This window comes from Cibotium barometz, chromosome 48 (assembly GCF_041138505.1).
Source record: "Cibotium barometz isolate CiBa-2024 chromosome 48, ASM4113850v1, whole genome shotgun sequence".
Taxonomy (NCBI): domain Eukaryota; kingdom Viridiplantae; phylum Streptophyta; class Polypodiopsida; order Cyatheales; family Cibotiaceae; genus Cibotium; species Cibotium barometz.
This window is the reverse complement of record NC_141093.1, coordinates 10,796,193-10,813,330: the sequence shown is the minus strand read 5'-3', so window position 1 is coordinate 10,813,330 and position 17,138 is coordinate 10,796,193. Positions and strand designations below refer to the sequence as shown.

The following is a 17,138-nucleotide window of genomic DNA, read 5'->3' as shown; positions in this document are numbered from 1 at the left end:
CAAATTCGCTCCTCATAATTAACATAAAAAACGCATGTTTTTTTAACGAAAAGATAATAAATTTGGAAAAATAAAAAGCCTGTAAACAACTCATTTGAAGAGTATGATTGGCCAGAATATTACAAAACGAGGATGCCACATGATGTCTAAACCATCCAAAATGAACCTAGTTCAAGGCTCTTAACCATGAGCTTTGCCATGACTTCAGACAATCCCACATACAGTTGCTTTGGAATAGGCTCATGCCAGCAGTTGCTTTGGCTTTGCATGGAACCAATACACATATCATAGGTCTTTGTTTTTAAGCTAATTAAAACAAATCAGTGTCTTTGGGCTTGCTTGAGCTCTGCCCTGATGTCTGCAATGACTTCGCTGAGGACGTGGTGGTGTACAGCCGGGTTAAGGTCGATGTAGTATTGGAAGAGCTCCTCCAGTTGATCTTCAGGCCCACCTTCAAGATGCTCATTCCTGATCAAGTTCAACATGGAGTTTTTGAAGTCCACATAAGCATCTGCAGAGTACTTGATAAATACACTACTTGCATTCTCTTTTACACACCCTTCCTCTCCATGTAGTTGATGATGATTATGATACTCCCCCTCTCCCTTCTCACCATGTTGTTGTGGGAGCTGTAGTTGATGCACCTCCTGTAGTTCTCTGGCATCTTGTTTTGCCGGTTCTTTTTCAGCTTCCACCCCTCGTCCACGGGCCAGGCGATGACGTTCATCATCTTCTTCTTCTTCATGCTCAGTTGCAGACATCTCTGAGCTGATTTCACTGCAGCTCTGTATGCATGTTGTTGTCTTGATGGATTCCTCATCAGTGGACTCTCTTGTCTCAGCATCTTCCTCTTCCTCGGAGGCGACTTCTACGGCAACAATGCCCTGCTGTTGCTCCTTCGACTTCAAGCTGGATCTTGGTGATTTCAAGATGGATTCTGTCCATCGCAGCTGCAGCCCGTCTTTGCCCGGCCTAGCTTGATCACATGTAAGGCTCATGTGTCTCTGCTGAAAACCTTCTCTCTTGTCTTGCAAGGCATCTGCACTTTGATCAAATTGCTTTGAAGTGTTCAATCTATCCATAGCCTGATCTTTTTTTGAATGATTCACATCCATGGGCTCTTTCCCTTGCTTTCTCTCTTCACTGGCAGAGGCAGTTGCAAAGGTGACCTTGGGTCTACCTGGGGAGGGTTCCTCAGAGGAGGGGCCAGTTTGTGTTCGCTGGGCGGCGGGAATAGACAGATTGGAAGCCCTTCTAGGAGAGCCCTTAGCCTCCCCTGAAGAAGAACCTGGTGAAGGCCTTTTTCTGGGAGTCTTGATTTCAGCATCAACTCTAGTATTATCTTGTGCAGCAGATCTGGATTTGTAAGGAGGAGGAGGAGGAGCCCTAACCTTTGAAGGGTCAGGCCTTTTCACATCGTCTGTCCGGCCCCTAGCTGTTGACCCGCCTGAAGTTTTCCCACTGGCATTCTCATCAGCAGAGGCTTCCAGTGTGGATGGCTCAGTGGTGGTGGTTGTGATAGTTGATTCTGAAGTAGAGATGACTTTCTTCTTCTTCCTGTTGGGTTTGGCCCCTCTGCGAGAGGGCGGTCTCTGATCAGACAGGCTGGCCGGGCGCCCACGAGGTGACCAGAGGTCTGTGTTATGGCCTTTTCCTTTCTTTGGTGTTTCTCCTTCACTCCCCGCTGTGTCCGCCCCTGTGGTGGAGCTTCCGGCTGAGCTCCTGCCGCCGCCGCTGCTGCTGCGGCTGCTCGGCGATATTCTCTCCGGCAGCACTAACGACGATGCTGATGAATCTGGCACAGAAACGTCTGTCGATACTGCGCTGCTTTCCAGCACTGGTTTCGGTCGGCTGTCTGCAACAGCAGCAGCTCGTCGCCTCGACGGAGGCCTTTCTGAGTGTACGTTGCCGGCCGACAGAGGCCTCCGGTCGCCCGCCGACAGGGGTCTCCGCTCGAAATAGGCTGCCGCCATCGGAGCGAAAGACCACACGCTGCCGGACTGTTGCGACGTTCGGTCGAACGTGCGGTCGGACGCCAGCTTGGGAGGTGCTCTGTCTGCGGGAATCTTCTTCAGCGCCGGAACTGGTGGACGAGGCTTTGTGTTGGGCGACGGCGCTTGTTGCTGCTGCTGCTGGTCGGGAGTTTTCAAAAAGGTGTCGTCTTTCTGCGACCGCCGGCTGGAGCCCGGGCGGGGAGTGTTGGACGCGGAGGAAGGCCGGGTTGCAAAGTGCGGGGGAGGCCCAAGGGCGGCCGGGCGGTTGGAGATATCTAGCAGGAGTGTGAAACGCGGGGGCGCGTATGCGTAGGGTGGATCGTCCATGGCCGGGCGGGCAGTATGGGGCCGCTTGCGGGCCGAGTAAGGCGGGGTAATTGGACGGCTGACACCGACAGAGTTGGGCGTCAATGGCCGGTGACGGCGGTCATTTCCAGCGGAGCTGGGTCGGTTCGGAAGGGCAGCAGAGGCGGGGGAGTTGGGCCGCCCGACGGGGGTGGTCGAGTTGGGCGTCAAGGGGCGGGCGGATGTTCCGACAGGGCGACGAATGAAGACGGGGTAGAGGGAGGGATCATGCGGGTTCTTGCGGCGCTCTGTAAGCGAGGACTGGGCATTGATGCGGCGGCACATGCCCAGGAGGTTTTGGAGGTGGTTGAAGGAGACGATGGGCGGCTGCGAGCGGTTGTTCTCGATCTCGCGGAGGGTCCGGGCTGGCAGGTTGAAGGAGCGCAGGGGGACCTGAGTCTTTACACGTGCCCTGCGGTTGCGGCTGAGGGTGGGGCCAGTGCGCATGCGGCGGTCGTCCCAAAGGGTGAAGCCAGAGTGCTTGACCTGCCCAATGCGGCGGAACGTCTCCTTGACCTCCACCATCACGTCCTGCCATATGGCCGGCTTCTCCACCCGGTTGGCGGACCTCTTGCTCACTTTCTCTCGTACCGCAGGTGCCATCGCCGCCCCGCCGCCTCCTCAATCCCAGCCTCTGCTCTGCATGAGCGCCCCCATCACGCTCTTCATGTTTTTTTTTTGTTTCAGCAACTATCCTGTTTCACCACGCTTTGATGTCACCTGGTATGCGCTCAGCACCGATCGGAGCTCTGACTCGGGGGAGAAGGTGGTAATCCTCCCAAGAATCAACCGGCGGAGGAAGTTGGTGCTGGCAACTACTTTTCCATTTATCCATCGGCTACGAGGTTACATGTTTCATTTTTGGCTCTCTTACTACGAGGTTACATGTTTCATTTTTGGCTCTCTTACTACAGTGTTACCTTATTCCATTATTACCTTATTCCATTATTATTTTTGTCTATATCTCTTTCTAGTGTTACCTTATTCCATTATTATTTTTGTCTATATCTCTTTCTAGCAATACCAAAAGATACGCTATGAAAACTCATTTAGTTACGATCTAAGGTTTGCAATAGAATTATTCACCCAGCTTAGCTATGATTAAGGTTAGCAACAGAATTATTTAATAAAGGTTAGCTATGATTAAGGTTAACAATAGAATTATTCAACAAGCTCTCAAGAAATCAGCATTCTAGTTTAATATTTGGTGAAATGTTCCCTAAGCAAAAAATTATGGGAAAATATTCTAAATGAAGATTACTTTTTAGGTTTTCTTCCATGTATCTTAAGCAAAATATATATAAGGACTACTCATCAAGATGAAATCATGTGTTGATCCACTCACAATATGCCTTGCAATGCTATTGCGTCTGTCTACATGTTGAGATTATGCCTTGCCATGGCTCAATCGTTCCATGTGTGCTCATATAATTACCCCTAGCGTCTACAATGAGGAGGTAGTCTACAATGAGATGGTATTTCTCTTTCTAGTGATTGAGATGGCGTAGATGCATGGTGCACTTCATAGCAAATGACCAGGGTGGTCACCTGTGTTGGGGTGCCACACTCATCACAAATGTCATGCATCCTATGTCATTGGTGCATTGGACCTATGCTCTGGCACCTGCATTTGATGTTGAAATATCCATTCCTATTTGGCATGTTTATGGCTATGTGGTATTTCTGGATATGGATTCTATTGTCTTGCATTAAGATGAATGCTAGGTCATAATTCATGCTCTCCCTGATTGGATATGGATTGTGTTGTCTTGCTTTAAGATGAATGCTAGGTCATAATTCATGCTCTCCATGATATCTAATACACATTCTATCCTCTTGTGTTGGTGCATAAAGATCAGTGCGCTAGGTTATCATGCATGCTCTTGGTGATATCCTTTTGGTAGATACAATGTGTTGATCCACTCACATTATGCCTTGCAATGGTATCTCCGACATTGAACTCACACAGCATTTGATTGTCTATCCCTCTTTTATTGAGGATTTTCAGCCAATAACTGTCTTTCTTGGTTTGCTAGAAATACAAGGGGATACAACACTTCATTTATATGAGTCTTGCAGATTTTTCTTCGCTCAATTAAACTTGGATGTAAGCAACATGGTTTGTTTGGGCACTGACCATGCTTCAGCTATGATTGGCCATGTCAATGGGCTTGCTAGTCGCATGAAGTGGATCATTCCATACATGACATCAATCCATTGCATTGCTCATAGGACAAGTCTCTGTGTGTCAAATGTGGTGAAGAGATCTCAATGTGCACAAGGAATTGTCAAAGTTGTCAAAACAATGAAATTGCTGAAATTTTCTCTCAATGCCTTGAAGAGTTCAGCATTGAAGAAGTTAGAGGCAGAGTTTGGTTGTGTTAAGCTTAGTATGTGTCATATCCACCAAGTGAGATGGTTAAGCAGATCCTTTGCTATACATAAAGTGTGCGAATCCTTTGAGCCACTTCTTATGTATAGCAAATCCTCTGCTATACATAAAGTGTGTGAATCCTTTGAGCCACTTCTTATGTTCTTGAAATGTGAGAATCTAGATTTTTTCCAAAGAGTTGCCAACCTGCAATTTATTTACAGGATTCATTTCATGGCCGATATCTTGGAGAGGTTGTCTACAATCAATAAAACTTTCCAAAGCAGCTCTGTTGATATATCGATAGTAGGTGGCCGCATAGAAACTGAGATACCTATGATTTTGCAGCAACTCATTGAGGAGCGTGAGGATATAATACAGCTACATCTGACAACATGGGGCCGCATAGAAACTGAGATACCCATGATTTTGCAGCAATTCATTGAGGAGCGTGAGGTTGATATAATACAGCTACATGTGACAACATGGGGTATCTTATTATCCTAGACTCTGGACCTGGTGTGGGTCAGCTTGCCTCACTTCGAGCATCTCTTCGAGGCAATATGTATAGATCTATATGCATTCAAAGAAATCTGGATGGCACAGTTTTGGAGGAGGGCATTCAATTTCAAAAGGAATTTTCAAATTTGGTGATAGGTAGCTTGCTAAAGAGATTCCCACATAAGGATTTTGTTCAAGGCTTCAAGGCATTGGCACCTTCTAGCTTTCCAAGAGGAAAAGCCATTCAAGAATTATGGCTTACCAAAATTGAAACTTTGGCCTCTTACTATGGTGAAGCAAATGTTGAGATTTTGGGAGACCCAAGCTTCCATGGCAATGATGCTAATCCCACACTAATCACCTACTAATTACACATGATTAAAATGACCTAAGGTGGATGGTGTCTAATTATACACATGATGATGTGTATGTGCAAAGACTCAAATCAATTAGGTTCCAAGATAGATTAGCTTGGACTCATAGAGAGACTAGAGATGTGCAAAGTGCACGAGATGATTCATTGCTTGAAAAATGACCCCTTTTATAGGGTGGAGGTACAAATCTCATGGGACTTCCCTTGCATATGGGATAAATGTCTACTTGCCATATGGCATTTCTCACTCCATACCTCTTGTCTAGTGCACTTTGGCACATCTTTAAATGACTGGATTATGAGTCAATTCATCTTTAAAGCCCTGGTTTAAACCACCATGCCTCTTTAAATATCGGATAAAATTTTAGGATACCGGTTAGTATAGAAGGTTATCTTTATTTTGATTGGTTGGGAAAAATGTTTTATGTGAGCACTACTTGTAAAAATAAACCCTGGTAGTGGCGATCACGTGTCTTCAGTCACGTGCGCACATTAACTACCCAGCCAAACACTTCAACCAAATGCTTTCAAATTTTACGCCTGTCAGTTTCTTAATTACAAACAATAGTGTCTTTTTTTTCAAAGAAACGGCTATTATATTAAGAAATTAGGAAAGAGATACATAGTGTAGAGAGCTTTGACTAGCATCATATCCACAGTCTCTCTTAACAGCATGAGATCCTAAATTGAGTTTATCACTCTGTCATCCTTCTTAGTCTATGCCTTCATGTGCAACTGAGATATCTTGGCATCCAAGTCCTTTATCCTCCTCTGCATGTACCTTTCACCTGCATGAATCAAATGGTCTTTCAGCCAGATGTGCTGAGTAGGAGAGCTGTTAAATACAAAATCCAATCTATTTAGCCATAGCAACCACATCATTTCACATCTCAACACAGACTAGAGTTCCATAGTGCAGCCTATACATTCTCCCAAGATCAATTTTTTCCACCCCAAAGATAGACCATTCCATGACATAATACAGCTAGCTAGAGAGTCAAAACATTGTTGGGCCTGAGGAAAGTGTATGAAAATATGCAGGTCATCCTCCGTTCCCTGGCATCTGTGACATTTGCGATCCCCAATATTACATCTGTAAGCTTTCTGTTGTCTCCATAAGGCGCTATGCATTATTAACCAGGCTAGGCAGGCTTTATTAGGCTCAACATATTTATTCCATAGTTTACCACAAAAAGGAGATACCAGTGAGCTCTAGATTCCATCTTCTATTTAGAGTGTAGTGAACATGCGGTGAACTTTTCCTAGCCGATATGGGTAGGAGGCATGATTGAGAGCTCCACTGGAAGGCTTTGGGTAGAGGAAGGTCCCTTATGGATAATAGCTAATAGTCGGAGTGGGACCAAAATCTAATTCTGTCCCCAATGAGCTCAAGTTCTACATTTGACACGTTGAACAGTCTGATCAGGTCTGCTCTGGAAAACTAGTTATTGCAAGTACTATCCCACACATCACATCAACTCTGCAAATGCCTGCATTGTGTAATCTGAGAGCTGGTTGACCTATCTTTTTTTCCATCTGTTGAGTTTGCTTTCTTCTTTGTTGAGTATTATCCACTGCCACCTACCTTTGTTTTCATGGTAACCTTGAAGCCCATTGGGATACCCAACAGTTTGAATATCACTCCATCTTCCAGTAGCTTACATCCAGCCTATAACAGCCACTCTAGAGGTTTGTCAATCAATATTTTAATCCCAATTTTCTGGTGATTGATGACTGAGCCTGAGGCTTACAGTATATGTCCAGGCATGACTAGAAGAATTTAATACTCTGTACAGTATTGGAGACCATTGCATTAGTATCATTTGTAAACATTTGTGTACATAGTTGCTTTGCCATTGGGTAAGGCAACTCCCTGCATCTTCCCTTTATCCATATTGTCCTTGATAAGCCAATTTAGTCCATCTGCAAACAATAGCATAAAGTAAGGGTGCCATGGGGAAACCTTGTCTAGTGGACTTGGTCAGTGGGAGGGCATCAAAGAGAACCCCAATAACATTGATCCTTGCAGTGGCATTGCCGAAAAGGGTTCTCACCATCAGAATGAATTGTCTGCCTGCACCCATGTGACTGATTAGATTCCTTAGCAAATTCCATGCCCTCCCAGAGAGTAATTATAGCATCAAGGATGTATCTGCCTTTTATGAAACCATTTTGTTCCTGTCTAATCTAGCTTTTCAAGTGGTAGGATAGTCTCAAAGCAAGGGCTTTAGCAAAGATTTTGTAGGAACATGTGAGAATAGTTATAGGTCTCCAGTTGCCCAAGTTGTCTTTCTCCCCCATCTTGTGAATAAGTTTGATCCACCCTTCATTAATTGTGATGGGGAGAGCTCTATATGACAAAGCCTTTTGCCATACATCAAGTAGGGGACCCACCAAGATCTCCTTTAAAGTTTTGAAAAATTCAAAAGGCATAGCATCTAAGCCTAGACTTTTCTTTCCCTTAAGATTGTCTATTGCCCTTCTAGTTTCTTCCTTTGAAAGATTATTATCCATCGTTTTGGATATGGCTTCTGGGATGTTGGGTTTTCTAGCTTACCCTATAAGTGTTATGCAATGAGTCCGATCCTTTGTGAGCTCACCCCCCTTGCTGGCAATATTCCTAAAGTGATGGAGGGCCACTTTCCTATTGCCTTCCTCAGAGCTGCACCTAGAGCCATAATTATCTTTGAGGAGAGGGAGCTTCTCTTTATTTTGTTTCACTTTAAGCATCTTGAACATTTCAGGGGGGGTGGGCAGATCACTTTTGCCTGCCCACCAATCTCTAAAGAAAAGGTTGGCATGTTTCAGGGAGATCTCTTCCTCCTTCCTAATCTGGGCTCTAAGCCTATACACCTCATCTTGTACTGTGGGATCCTTCTTGTTGGCAAGTTCTTCCATGTCCTTTAGTTTCAAGTATAGTTGTTCTTTTCTTAGTTTCCTGACTCTGGTCACTTCCTTCCTGGTGCAAATAAGTAAGGATTGGGAAGATTTGATTGCCAGGCTCCAAGCCTTAGTTGGAGTGAGACCTCCAAAGAAGTCACCCCAAATTTTTTTAATCTCCTCCTGAACAATGAGAAGTTTGAACAGTTCAGGATCAGTGTGAAACCACTGGTTAAGCACCTTTTTATCAGAGTTATCCATTAGTAGTGTGATGGGGTAGTGATCAAAAAGGCATGTGGAGAAGTCGGTTCTACATTCAATCCTCACAAAGGAGTTACATAAGCTCTTACTGACATACCCTCTGTCCAGTTTAGCCTTCCTAGCAAGTTCCCCCGCAAGCATAGTTTGCCAAGTGAATTCACCCAAGTTTCCCAAGTCACACAGATCAAAGTAGTCTTAAGTTGAAAAGATGCAGGGGGGAAGAGAGCTTGAGCTCTTGCAAGCACACACACACACACTCACAAAACCCTAATAGAGAACACACAAGGTGAGAGGCTGAAAATCTTCTTCTTCTCTACTCAACACTCAACACACCATATACAAGATAAGAGTACACATAATATGAAAGGTACTCAACCAATACATACACGGGTTCTCTATAGTGTGAACCCGACTAAATGAGCTGGCGCTATAACTATGCCAGTCTCTAGAATGGCTGTCACACAGCCTGTCATCCCACTGGCCGCATATCTCCCATGATCTCACCAACCATGCCAGTGGTGTAAGTGTGGGGCCTATCCCCCAGGCGGGTCATCATCAGTGGCCACCGCCTCACTAGACGAGCTCGATATCTCAACACTCCCCCTCGATCTCAACTCCATCTCATGTACACCAAGCGAAGCCCTGAATCTGCGGAGCTTCTCTGTACCCAATGCTTTGGTGAAGATGTCAGCTACCTGATCCTCTGTGCTGACATAAACAAGGTCAAGGTCTCCTGCCAAGACCTTCTCTCTGACGAAGTGGTAGTGGACCTCTATGTGCTTCGTACGAGCATGAAAGACTGGGTTCCTGGCCAACTGTATACTGCTAATATTGTCATAGAAAATGACAACTTGTCTATCCACTGATAGACCCAAATCTGCAAGTAGCTTTCTCAACCAAGCTACCTCACATGCTGCCATAGCAGCTCCTCTGTACTCGGCCTCTGTACTCGATAGAGCAACCGTAGGCTGCTTCTTGCTGCTCCAAGTCACAGCAGCACTCCCCAAAGAAAACATGAATCCACTGGTAGATCTTCTATCTGAGATACTACCAGCCCAATCAGCATCTGTGTACCCATGTACACATATCTCTGTCCCAGTCTCATAGAATAGTCCACAATGCAAAGTAGACTTCACATACCTCAGTATGCGTCTCACTGCATCCAAATGCGGTTTCCATGGAACCTGCATAAACTGACTCACCAACCCAACAGCATAGCTCAAATCTGGTCTGGTGATCATCGTGTAGATCAAACTTCCTACTATGCGTCTGTACATAGTAGGATCCTCCAAGATCTCTCCTGAATCTGCACTCAACTTGCTATTCTGATCCAATGGCACAGAAATAGGCTTACAGCCTGTCATACCATACTTGGACAACATGTCCAAGCCATACTGTCTCTGCAGTAATCCAATACCATGTGGTGACCTAATCACTTCAATGCCCAAGAAATATCTGAGCTCCCCCAGATCCTTCATCTCAAACTTCTGTCTAAGCAAGATCTTTACATCAAAGATCTCTGCATCATGGTCCCCCGTAATGATCAAGTCATCTACATAGATGACAACAAGCACAACTCCTCTATCACCATGTCTCACATACAATGAGAAATCTGCATTGGCTACATGAAAGCCAATAGTGACAAGATATTCAAAAATCTTGTCAGACCATGCTCTTGGTGCTTGCTTTAAGCCATACAAGGCTTTCTTCAACCTGCAAACATGCTCGAGGTGACTCACATCCTCATAACCAGGTGGCTGCAACATATACACCTCTTCTTGCAAATCTCCATGCAAGAATGCATTCTTTACATCCATCTGATGTAAAGACCATTGCTTTGACGCAGCCACTGCTATCACAACTCTCACCGTTGCCATCTTGGCAACTGGGCTAAAAGTTTCCTCATAATCAATCCCATATGTCTGCGCATATCCTTTGGCTACCAATCTAGCCTTGTACCTGTTTATGCTTCCATCACTGTTATGTTTAACTTTGTACACCCACTTGCATCCAATGGCTTTCTTGCCTTCAGGCAATTGCACTAAATCCCAAGTTTCATTTCCATATAGTGCATCCATCTCCTCATCCATAGCTTTCTCCCAATACACATTTCCAATAGCCTCATCAATGCATGTGGGCTCAACAACCTGCACAACCTTTGCCATATATGCATAGTGATGTGCCACATAACCATCATAAGTAAACCTCTGCACAGGGTTCTTCACTCTCCCAAATCTTTGCAGCTTCTCATTCATGGTTTCCATAGCCTTCTTTACACCAGGTGTTCTCATAGCTGGGATCCCAAGCTCCTCATCAAGGCTCATATCTAAGCCACTAGACTCTCCATCAACATGAGAATGCCCTGCAGAAATGTCAGGCATAGCAAGGGGCTCAACCACTTTCTCTTTTCCTTTACGTGATGTACTAATCACATTTGCAGGACTGGTATTATGACGCAGCCTGCCACTCCATGGTCTATCAATAGACCCACTAGACTCTCCTGGTCCACTCAAAGATTGTGATTGCTGACCTGCATTCTATGCAACCACACTTCCACTCACATCAGCCCCAACAACTTCTTTTTCAGCAACATACCAGCTGCTCATCTCATCAAAAACAACATCCCTGCTTACCCTCAACTAACGTGTAGCAGGATTATAAGAAAATAAACTTGTTGATATTGATGTTGTTGAGAATGGTGATGTGCTAGTCAATTTCTCATTAAGACAATGTTGCTCCCTAGCTCAATTACGCAATGACATTCTATTTGAGACAGAAGGTTCTATTTCAAAGGACTTTTTATTTATCTACAACAATAAGAAGGTATACCATGTGACTTATCCTAGTCTCATTAAGCACTGCTATTAGTTTACTTTACCCTATTGTTTCATATTGCTTTTTTGCAGGTGCTCAAAAGAAGAGAGAGTTCAATAAAATGCAAAGACATTAAAAATTTGAAAATTGAGATAACACAGACTCCATAAACAAAGGTAAACACACATTTTTCAGCTTTCGGATCCAGCTTGGTTCTCAGCTCATCTAGCACATGCACATATGCAATGCATCCAAAGACTTTTAGATGAGACAAATCTGGTTTTCTGCCTCTCCTCTGGAGTTACATCATGTATGGCTGCAGTTGGAGTCCTGTTCATGATGTATACTGCTGTAGAAATAGCCTCAGCCCAATAGCAATGCGGCATATTCTTCTCTTCCATCAATGCTCGCGCAATCTCAGCAATGTGCTTGTTTTTCCGCTCAGCAACTCCATTTTGCTGCGGAGTGTATCTGCATGTATACTGTCTCCGAATACCATTCTTCTTCAAATATTCAGAGAACTCATTGGAGAAGTACTCTCCCCCTCCATCTGACCTTAGGCACTTTACATATTTCCCTGTTTGCTTTTCAACCAAAACTCTGAAATTCTGAAAGTGAGTGAACACCTCACTCTTCTCCTTCATGAAATATACCCACACTTTCCTTGTGTGGTCATCAATGAAAGTCACATAATACCTGCAGCCTCCCATAGATATGGTCTTCGTAGGACCCCATACATCTGAATGCACAACATCTACTAGTGCATTTCTGCTCACATATCTGTTACGTGGAAACACATGCTTTGTTTGCTTCCCAAATTGGCATGCTTCACAGATTTTATGCATACCTTCCACTTTAAATTTTGGTAGCCCTGTCACAATTCCTTTTGTCTGCATAGACTTCAATCTCTGCACATTCACATGTCCAATTCTTTTATGCCATATGTCTATGTCTGCAACAATTCCTGAGCCATTTGCAAACATCGCAGCACTCATCTCAGGCATGTCTACATCCAACGTAAACATTCTGCCCACTCTGTTGCCTTTTGCAACCAACCTGCACTTGTCTTTAAAATCTTCAACATAACATCCATCAGGGTTAAACCGAACCTGCAAACCCTGCTCAATCATCTGGCCAACTGAAACCAGATTCTTTGTTATGTTTGGTACATGAAGTACATCTGCAAGGTACTTCACTTTGCCATCCTGCATAGACAATGGCACATCTCCAACGTGGGCAATTGGATGAACAGTGTCATCCCCTGTTTCCACAAAACTTGGTCTTTCCGGGTTTTTCATCTCCTTGAACCACTCCCCATGACTCGTCATGTGGTTCGAAGCGCCTGAATCCACATACCATACATTATCTTTTTGTGCTGCATCAACATTTTCAGACATGGCATTCACGACATGCTGCATAACAAACAACCTTTCATTATCCTCATTATTTCTGCTTGAGGATGCATAGTTGTTTTGCTGCACTTTCCCATTTTGCATGTCAGCCTGCTTCTTATAACATTCTGACTGCACATGTCCAGGCTTACCACAATAATAGCATTCACGTGCATCATTATATTGCCTTTGCCAATTTCCACCACGGCCTCTTTGACTCCCCCTGCCTCTAAATTTACCTCTTCCACCTGCGTGTTGTTGTTGTTGTTGATTCTGGGACTGTTGTTGTTGTTGCTGCTGCTGGCCATAATTCTGATTTCCTGTTCGGCCACCTCCTTGACCGCGTCCACGGCCTCCTCTACCTCGTCCTCTTCCTGAACTCGTGTAGAAAGCCTGTTGCTCTGAACTGTTTTTACTTTGTGAAGACTGTTGGTCTTCACCCAAGTTCTTCTCTTCGATAATCAGCATAGACACCAAATCTGTAAAGTTGGGAATGTTTCCCAAGTCTGAATAGACGTCTTGAACACCTTGTATTGTGGCCCGAGACCACGTAGAAAGACTTCCACCTTGTCATCATCATCTACTGACACACCAATAGATGTAAGGGATTCCACAATACCCTTTATCTTCAACGCAGTCATTCACAGACATGCTCTTTTTCTCCACAGTATGAAGTTCATTCTTCAATTGTATCTTATGTGCCTTGGTATTTGTTTCATAAAGCTTTACCAAGGTGTCCCACGCCTCCTTGGGGGACTTGGCATCCTGAATGTGCCCAATCATGGTGTCCTATATACTAATGGAAAGCCAATACATAACCTTCCTAACTCCTTGGTTCCAGTCTTTAAACTCTTTCACATCTGCAGCAGTCGGATTTATATCCGGTATCTCTGGTGCCTCTTCATGCTCACCTTCTATGTAGTCCCAATAGCCTTTTCCCATCAGGAAATTCGTCAACCTGAACCTCCAAGCATGGAAGTTATTCTTATCCAGCTTCTCAGCCACAATCTGTGTTATGCCATCATTAGACATCTTGCCAAACACACAATTTTACCAGAAACTGCACTCTGGTTTTTCCTGCACAAATGCTGTATTTTCTGCACAGCGGTACTGTAGTACTCTCAAATGTCACCAACAACAATGACTTCAATGTGCAAACATACACCCAATGGCAACTGTAGACCTCCTTGCAGCACCCACAGTGTCTGCACAGTCAATCTGTCTTCCTGCAGTTCTTAAAACAGAGTTCTGCAGAGAATCAATGACTTACCCGCAGTGCTCGAAATCACCTGCTTTCTGAAAAACGGAGGTCCAGACGCGCCCGAAACGCGTTTTCGGCCCGAAAACATTAGTCCACTAGGACTGTATAGTTGCCCTATAGCTTTACTCCCGCGAAGAAAGCTCCTCAATCAGAGACCGTTTGCCGGTGCCTCCCGTAGAGCTCCCGACAAGGGTGTAGTCACCAACACGAATAGGGAAGAGTAGTTGCAGCTCTTACCCTTGTACCGCTTCCTATGGTTCTCTTGCTTGCAGCTCAGCCCTTAGCACGAACCAGGCTCTGATACCATGAAAAGATGCAGGGGGGAAGAGAGCTTGAGCTCTTGCAAGCACACACACACACTCACAAAACCCTAATAGAGAACACACAAGGTGAGAGGCTGAAAATCTTCTTCTTCTCTACTCAACACTCAACACAGCATATACAAGATAAGAGTACACATAATATGAAAGGTACTCAACCAATACATACACGAGTTCTCTATAGTGTGAACCCGACTAAATGAGCTGGCGCTATAACTATGCCAGTCTCTAGAATGGCTGTCACACAGCCTGTCATCCCACTGGCCGCATATCTCCCATGATCTCACCAACAACCATGCCAGTGGTGTAAGTGTGGGGCCTATCCCCCAGGCGGGTCATCAGTGGCCACCGCCTCACTAGACAAGCTCGATATCTCAACATAAGTGTTCTGCCAGGAGTGCAATTTAGCCCCTCTGAGAATCTGCCCAGTACCTCCAAACCTGTCCTCTCTATTCTCAACCATGTTAAAGTCTCCCATGAGAATGATAGGAGTTGGAGCCTATCTCAAGGTTCTCCAAGTTCTAACCCTATTTGTAACATGCGGAAGCTTTGGCGAGATCAGTAACTTCAATGCTCAAAAATCAGCACACTTTTCACACGACGGAATTAACACACAAAACTGAATGAAGATGTGCAAAAAATAGAGAAGACATCCTCCATCCAGAGAATGTCTAGATCTCACCATCAAAGCTCCTTACTCATAGCACACGGGTGGGCAAACACATCCATTAATTTGTATTCAAGGTTTGTAAGTAGAAATATTGTTTACTCTCTTCTTTTCTGCAATTGAGTGCTTTGTATTGTGAAGATTATTCTTCTACTATTGTGTATTCTTACATGGTATCAAAGCTTAGGCTCTAGGCAAAGGTTATTTTAGCACAGCTTACTATCTAAAGGTAGATTTGGGGAGATGACCCAACTTGCAAATAATGCATCCGCTCAGGACAAAATAGACTCTTTGTTGGAAGTTCAAGATTAAGTCCATTCATGATTCATATGAGTTATGGGAAACCGTAATAGGGATTGATACAAAGTCGGGTCCTACTCGAGATCTAGAAACTGTAATAGTGATTAATGCAAAGTTGGGTCCTGCTCCAAATCCAATAGATCCATTACAGAGGTTACCTTTAGATCATGCTCTCACTTTGGCATAGAGGTGAAGGAATGTCAATACATTATGTGCTATTATCACCAACCTCACTGATTCACTGTGATGACCATGATTCAACATACTACCATAGCTTCCAAAGCATGGCAAGTTCTTAAAAACTAGTATGAGACAAGGAGGAGATGTGTTTTAAAGCCAAAGATGGTAATGACATTGCATCATTCTCTACAATCTCTGCAAATACAAAGAAAGACAAGGGAGAGGGCTCCAATAATCCTAATGCTTTTGAGAAGAAGAAGAAAGCAGCGGAAAAATGTTTCTACTACAACAAGCTGTCATATCAAATCATGTAATTTGAAGGAAGTAGATGCAAAGAATGACACTTTGAATCCTCTGAAGTCCAGGAATTGGAGCTATTTGTGGTAATTGAGGGAATTTTTACAAAGCCATAACATTCCTTGGCCCTTTATGGTTCAAGGATCATCAAGAGTGGAGCATCCCAACATATGACCAGTCAAACGGGTTGGTAATAACTCCCTCTCAAGCCTATGGGGGAGTCCATCATGGTACCAGAATGATGCCAAATTCCCATCCATGGGAATAGGTGATACTAAGAAGATGTTTGATGTCCTTTATATGTTACACATCAAGAGGAAGTTGCTATTAGCAAACTGTGACATGAAGGTCCTCTTTGATAAGGATGGGAGAGCGTCATCACACAAATGCCAATGGTAATGTTGTGGGGAGAGGAATCCAACCTAACAACTTGTATAAGCTATCAGATTTAATAGCCCAAGCTGTCAATTAAACCTACTACCCCACACTACCAACAATTAAACCTAACTTAAAAGCTTGTAAAGAACACACCTACCCATGTCCTTTGTATCCTTTGGATTCTTGTCCTTTGTATCCTTTGGATTCTTGTCCTTTGTATCCTTTGTAATTATTGGGGTATTATGTACCCTTAATTGTGTGGCACGAGGCTCCACACACTAATTGGAATCCATCTCCAAGCTTGCCTATTTCATAAAAGAAAAAAATTAGTATTTCAAAAAAAACATGTCCAACCAGATGTAAGATGTGAGGCGTGAGGAGGATGTGAGGCGTGACACATAAGCATGAATCCACCACCAAAAGCATGAGACCTGAGATGTGAGTCCACCACCAGGCACAAGCCATGAGTCTAACTCAACCAGTTCATAAGAATCCTTGAGACTTGATCTGTGAGCTCAGCTAGCTATGAAAAAATGTGAAATATGAGGTGTGAGAGACGTGAGATGTAAGGCTAGCTCTTACCAGGGTATGAGACGTGAGCCTTTTAAAATCCATTCAAAATCTAAGATGTGAATCTAAATACATTTAGAATTGCTTTAGAAGCACTAGAGGCTATTTCTAGAGAGTGAAACCCTTTGATGCGAACTCGATCTAGACTAGTCGATTGTAGTGCATTAAATCATACCTGCTCAAACCCACTGGGGCCTTTTTTGGTTCCACAACAACAACCTACCAAAACATCACA

At 44.1% G+C, this 17,138-nt stretch overlaps 1 protein-coding gene across 1 annotated transcript; it reads right to left on the bottom strand.

The window, feature by feature from the left end:
* Nucleotides 1-18: 18 nt before the first annotated feature.
* Nucleotides 19-3,203, bottom strand: LOC147610807 (uncharacterized). The gene has a single exon (XM_086785117.1). The coding sequence runs from the start codon at nt 2,940-2,942 to the stop codon at nt 321-323; it is 2,622 nt and encodes an 873-aa protein (XP_086641243.1). The 5' UTR covers nt 2,943-3,203; the 3' UTR covers nt 19-320.
* Between the last annotated feature and the right edge of the window lie 13,935 nt (nt 3,204-17,138).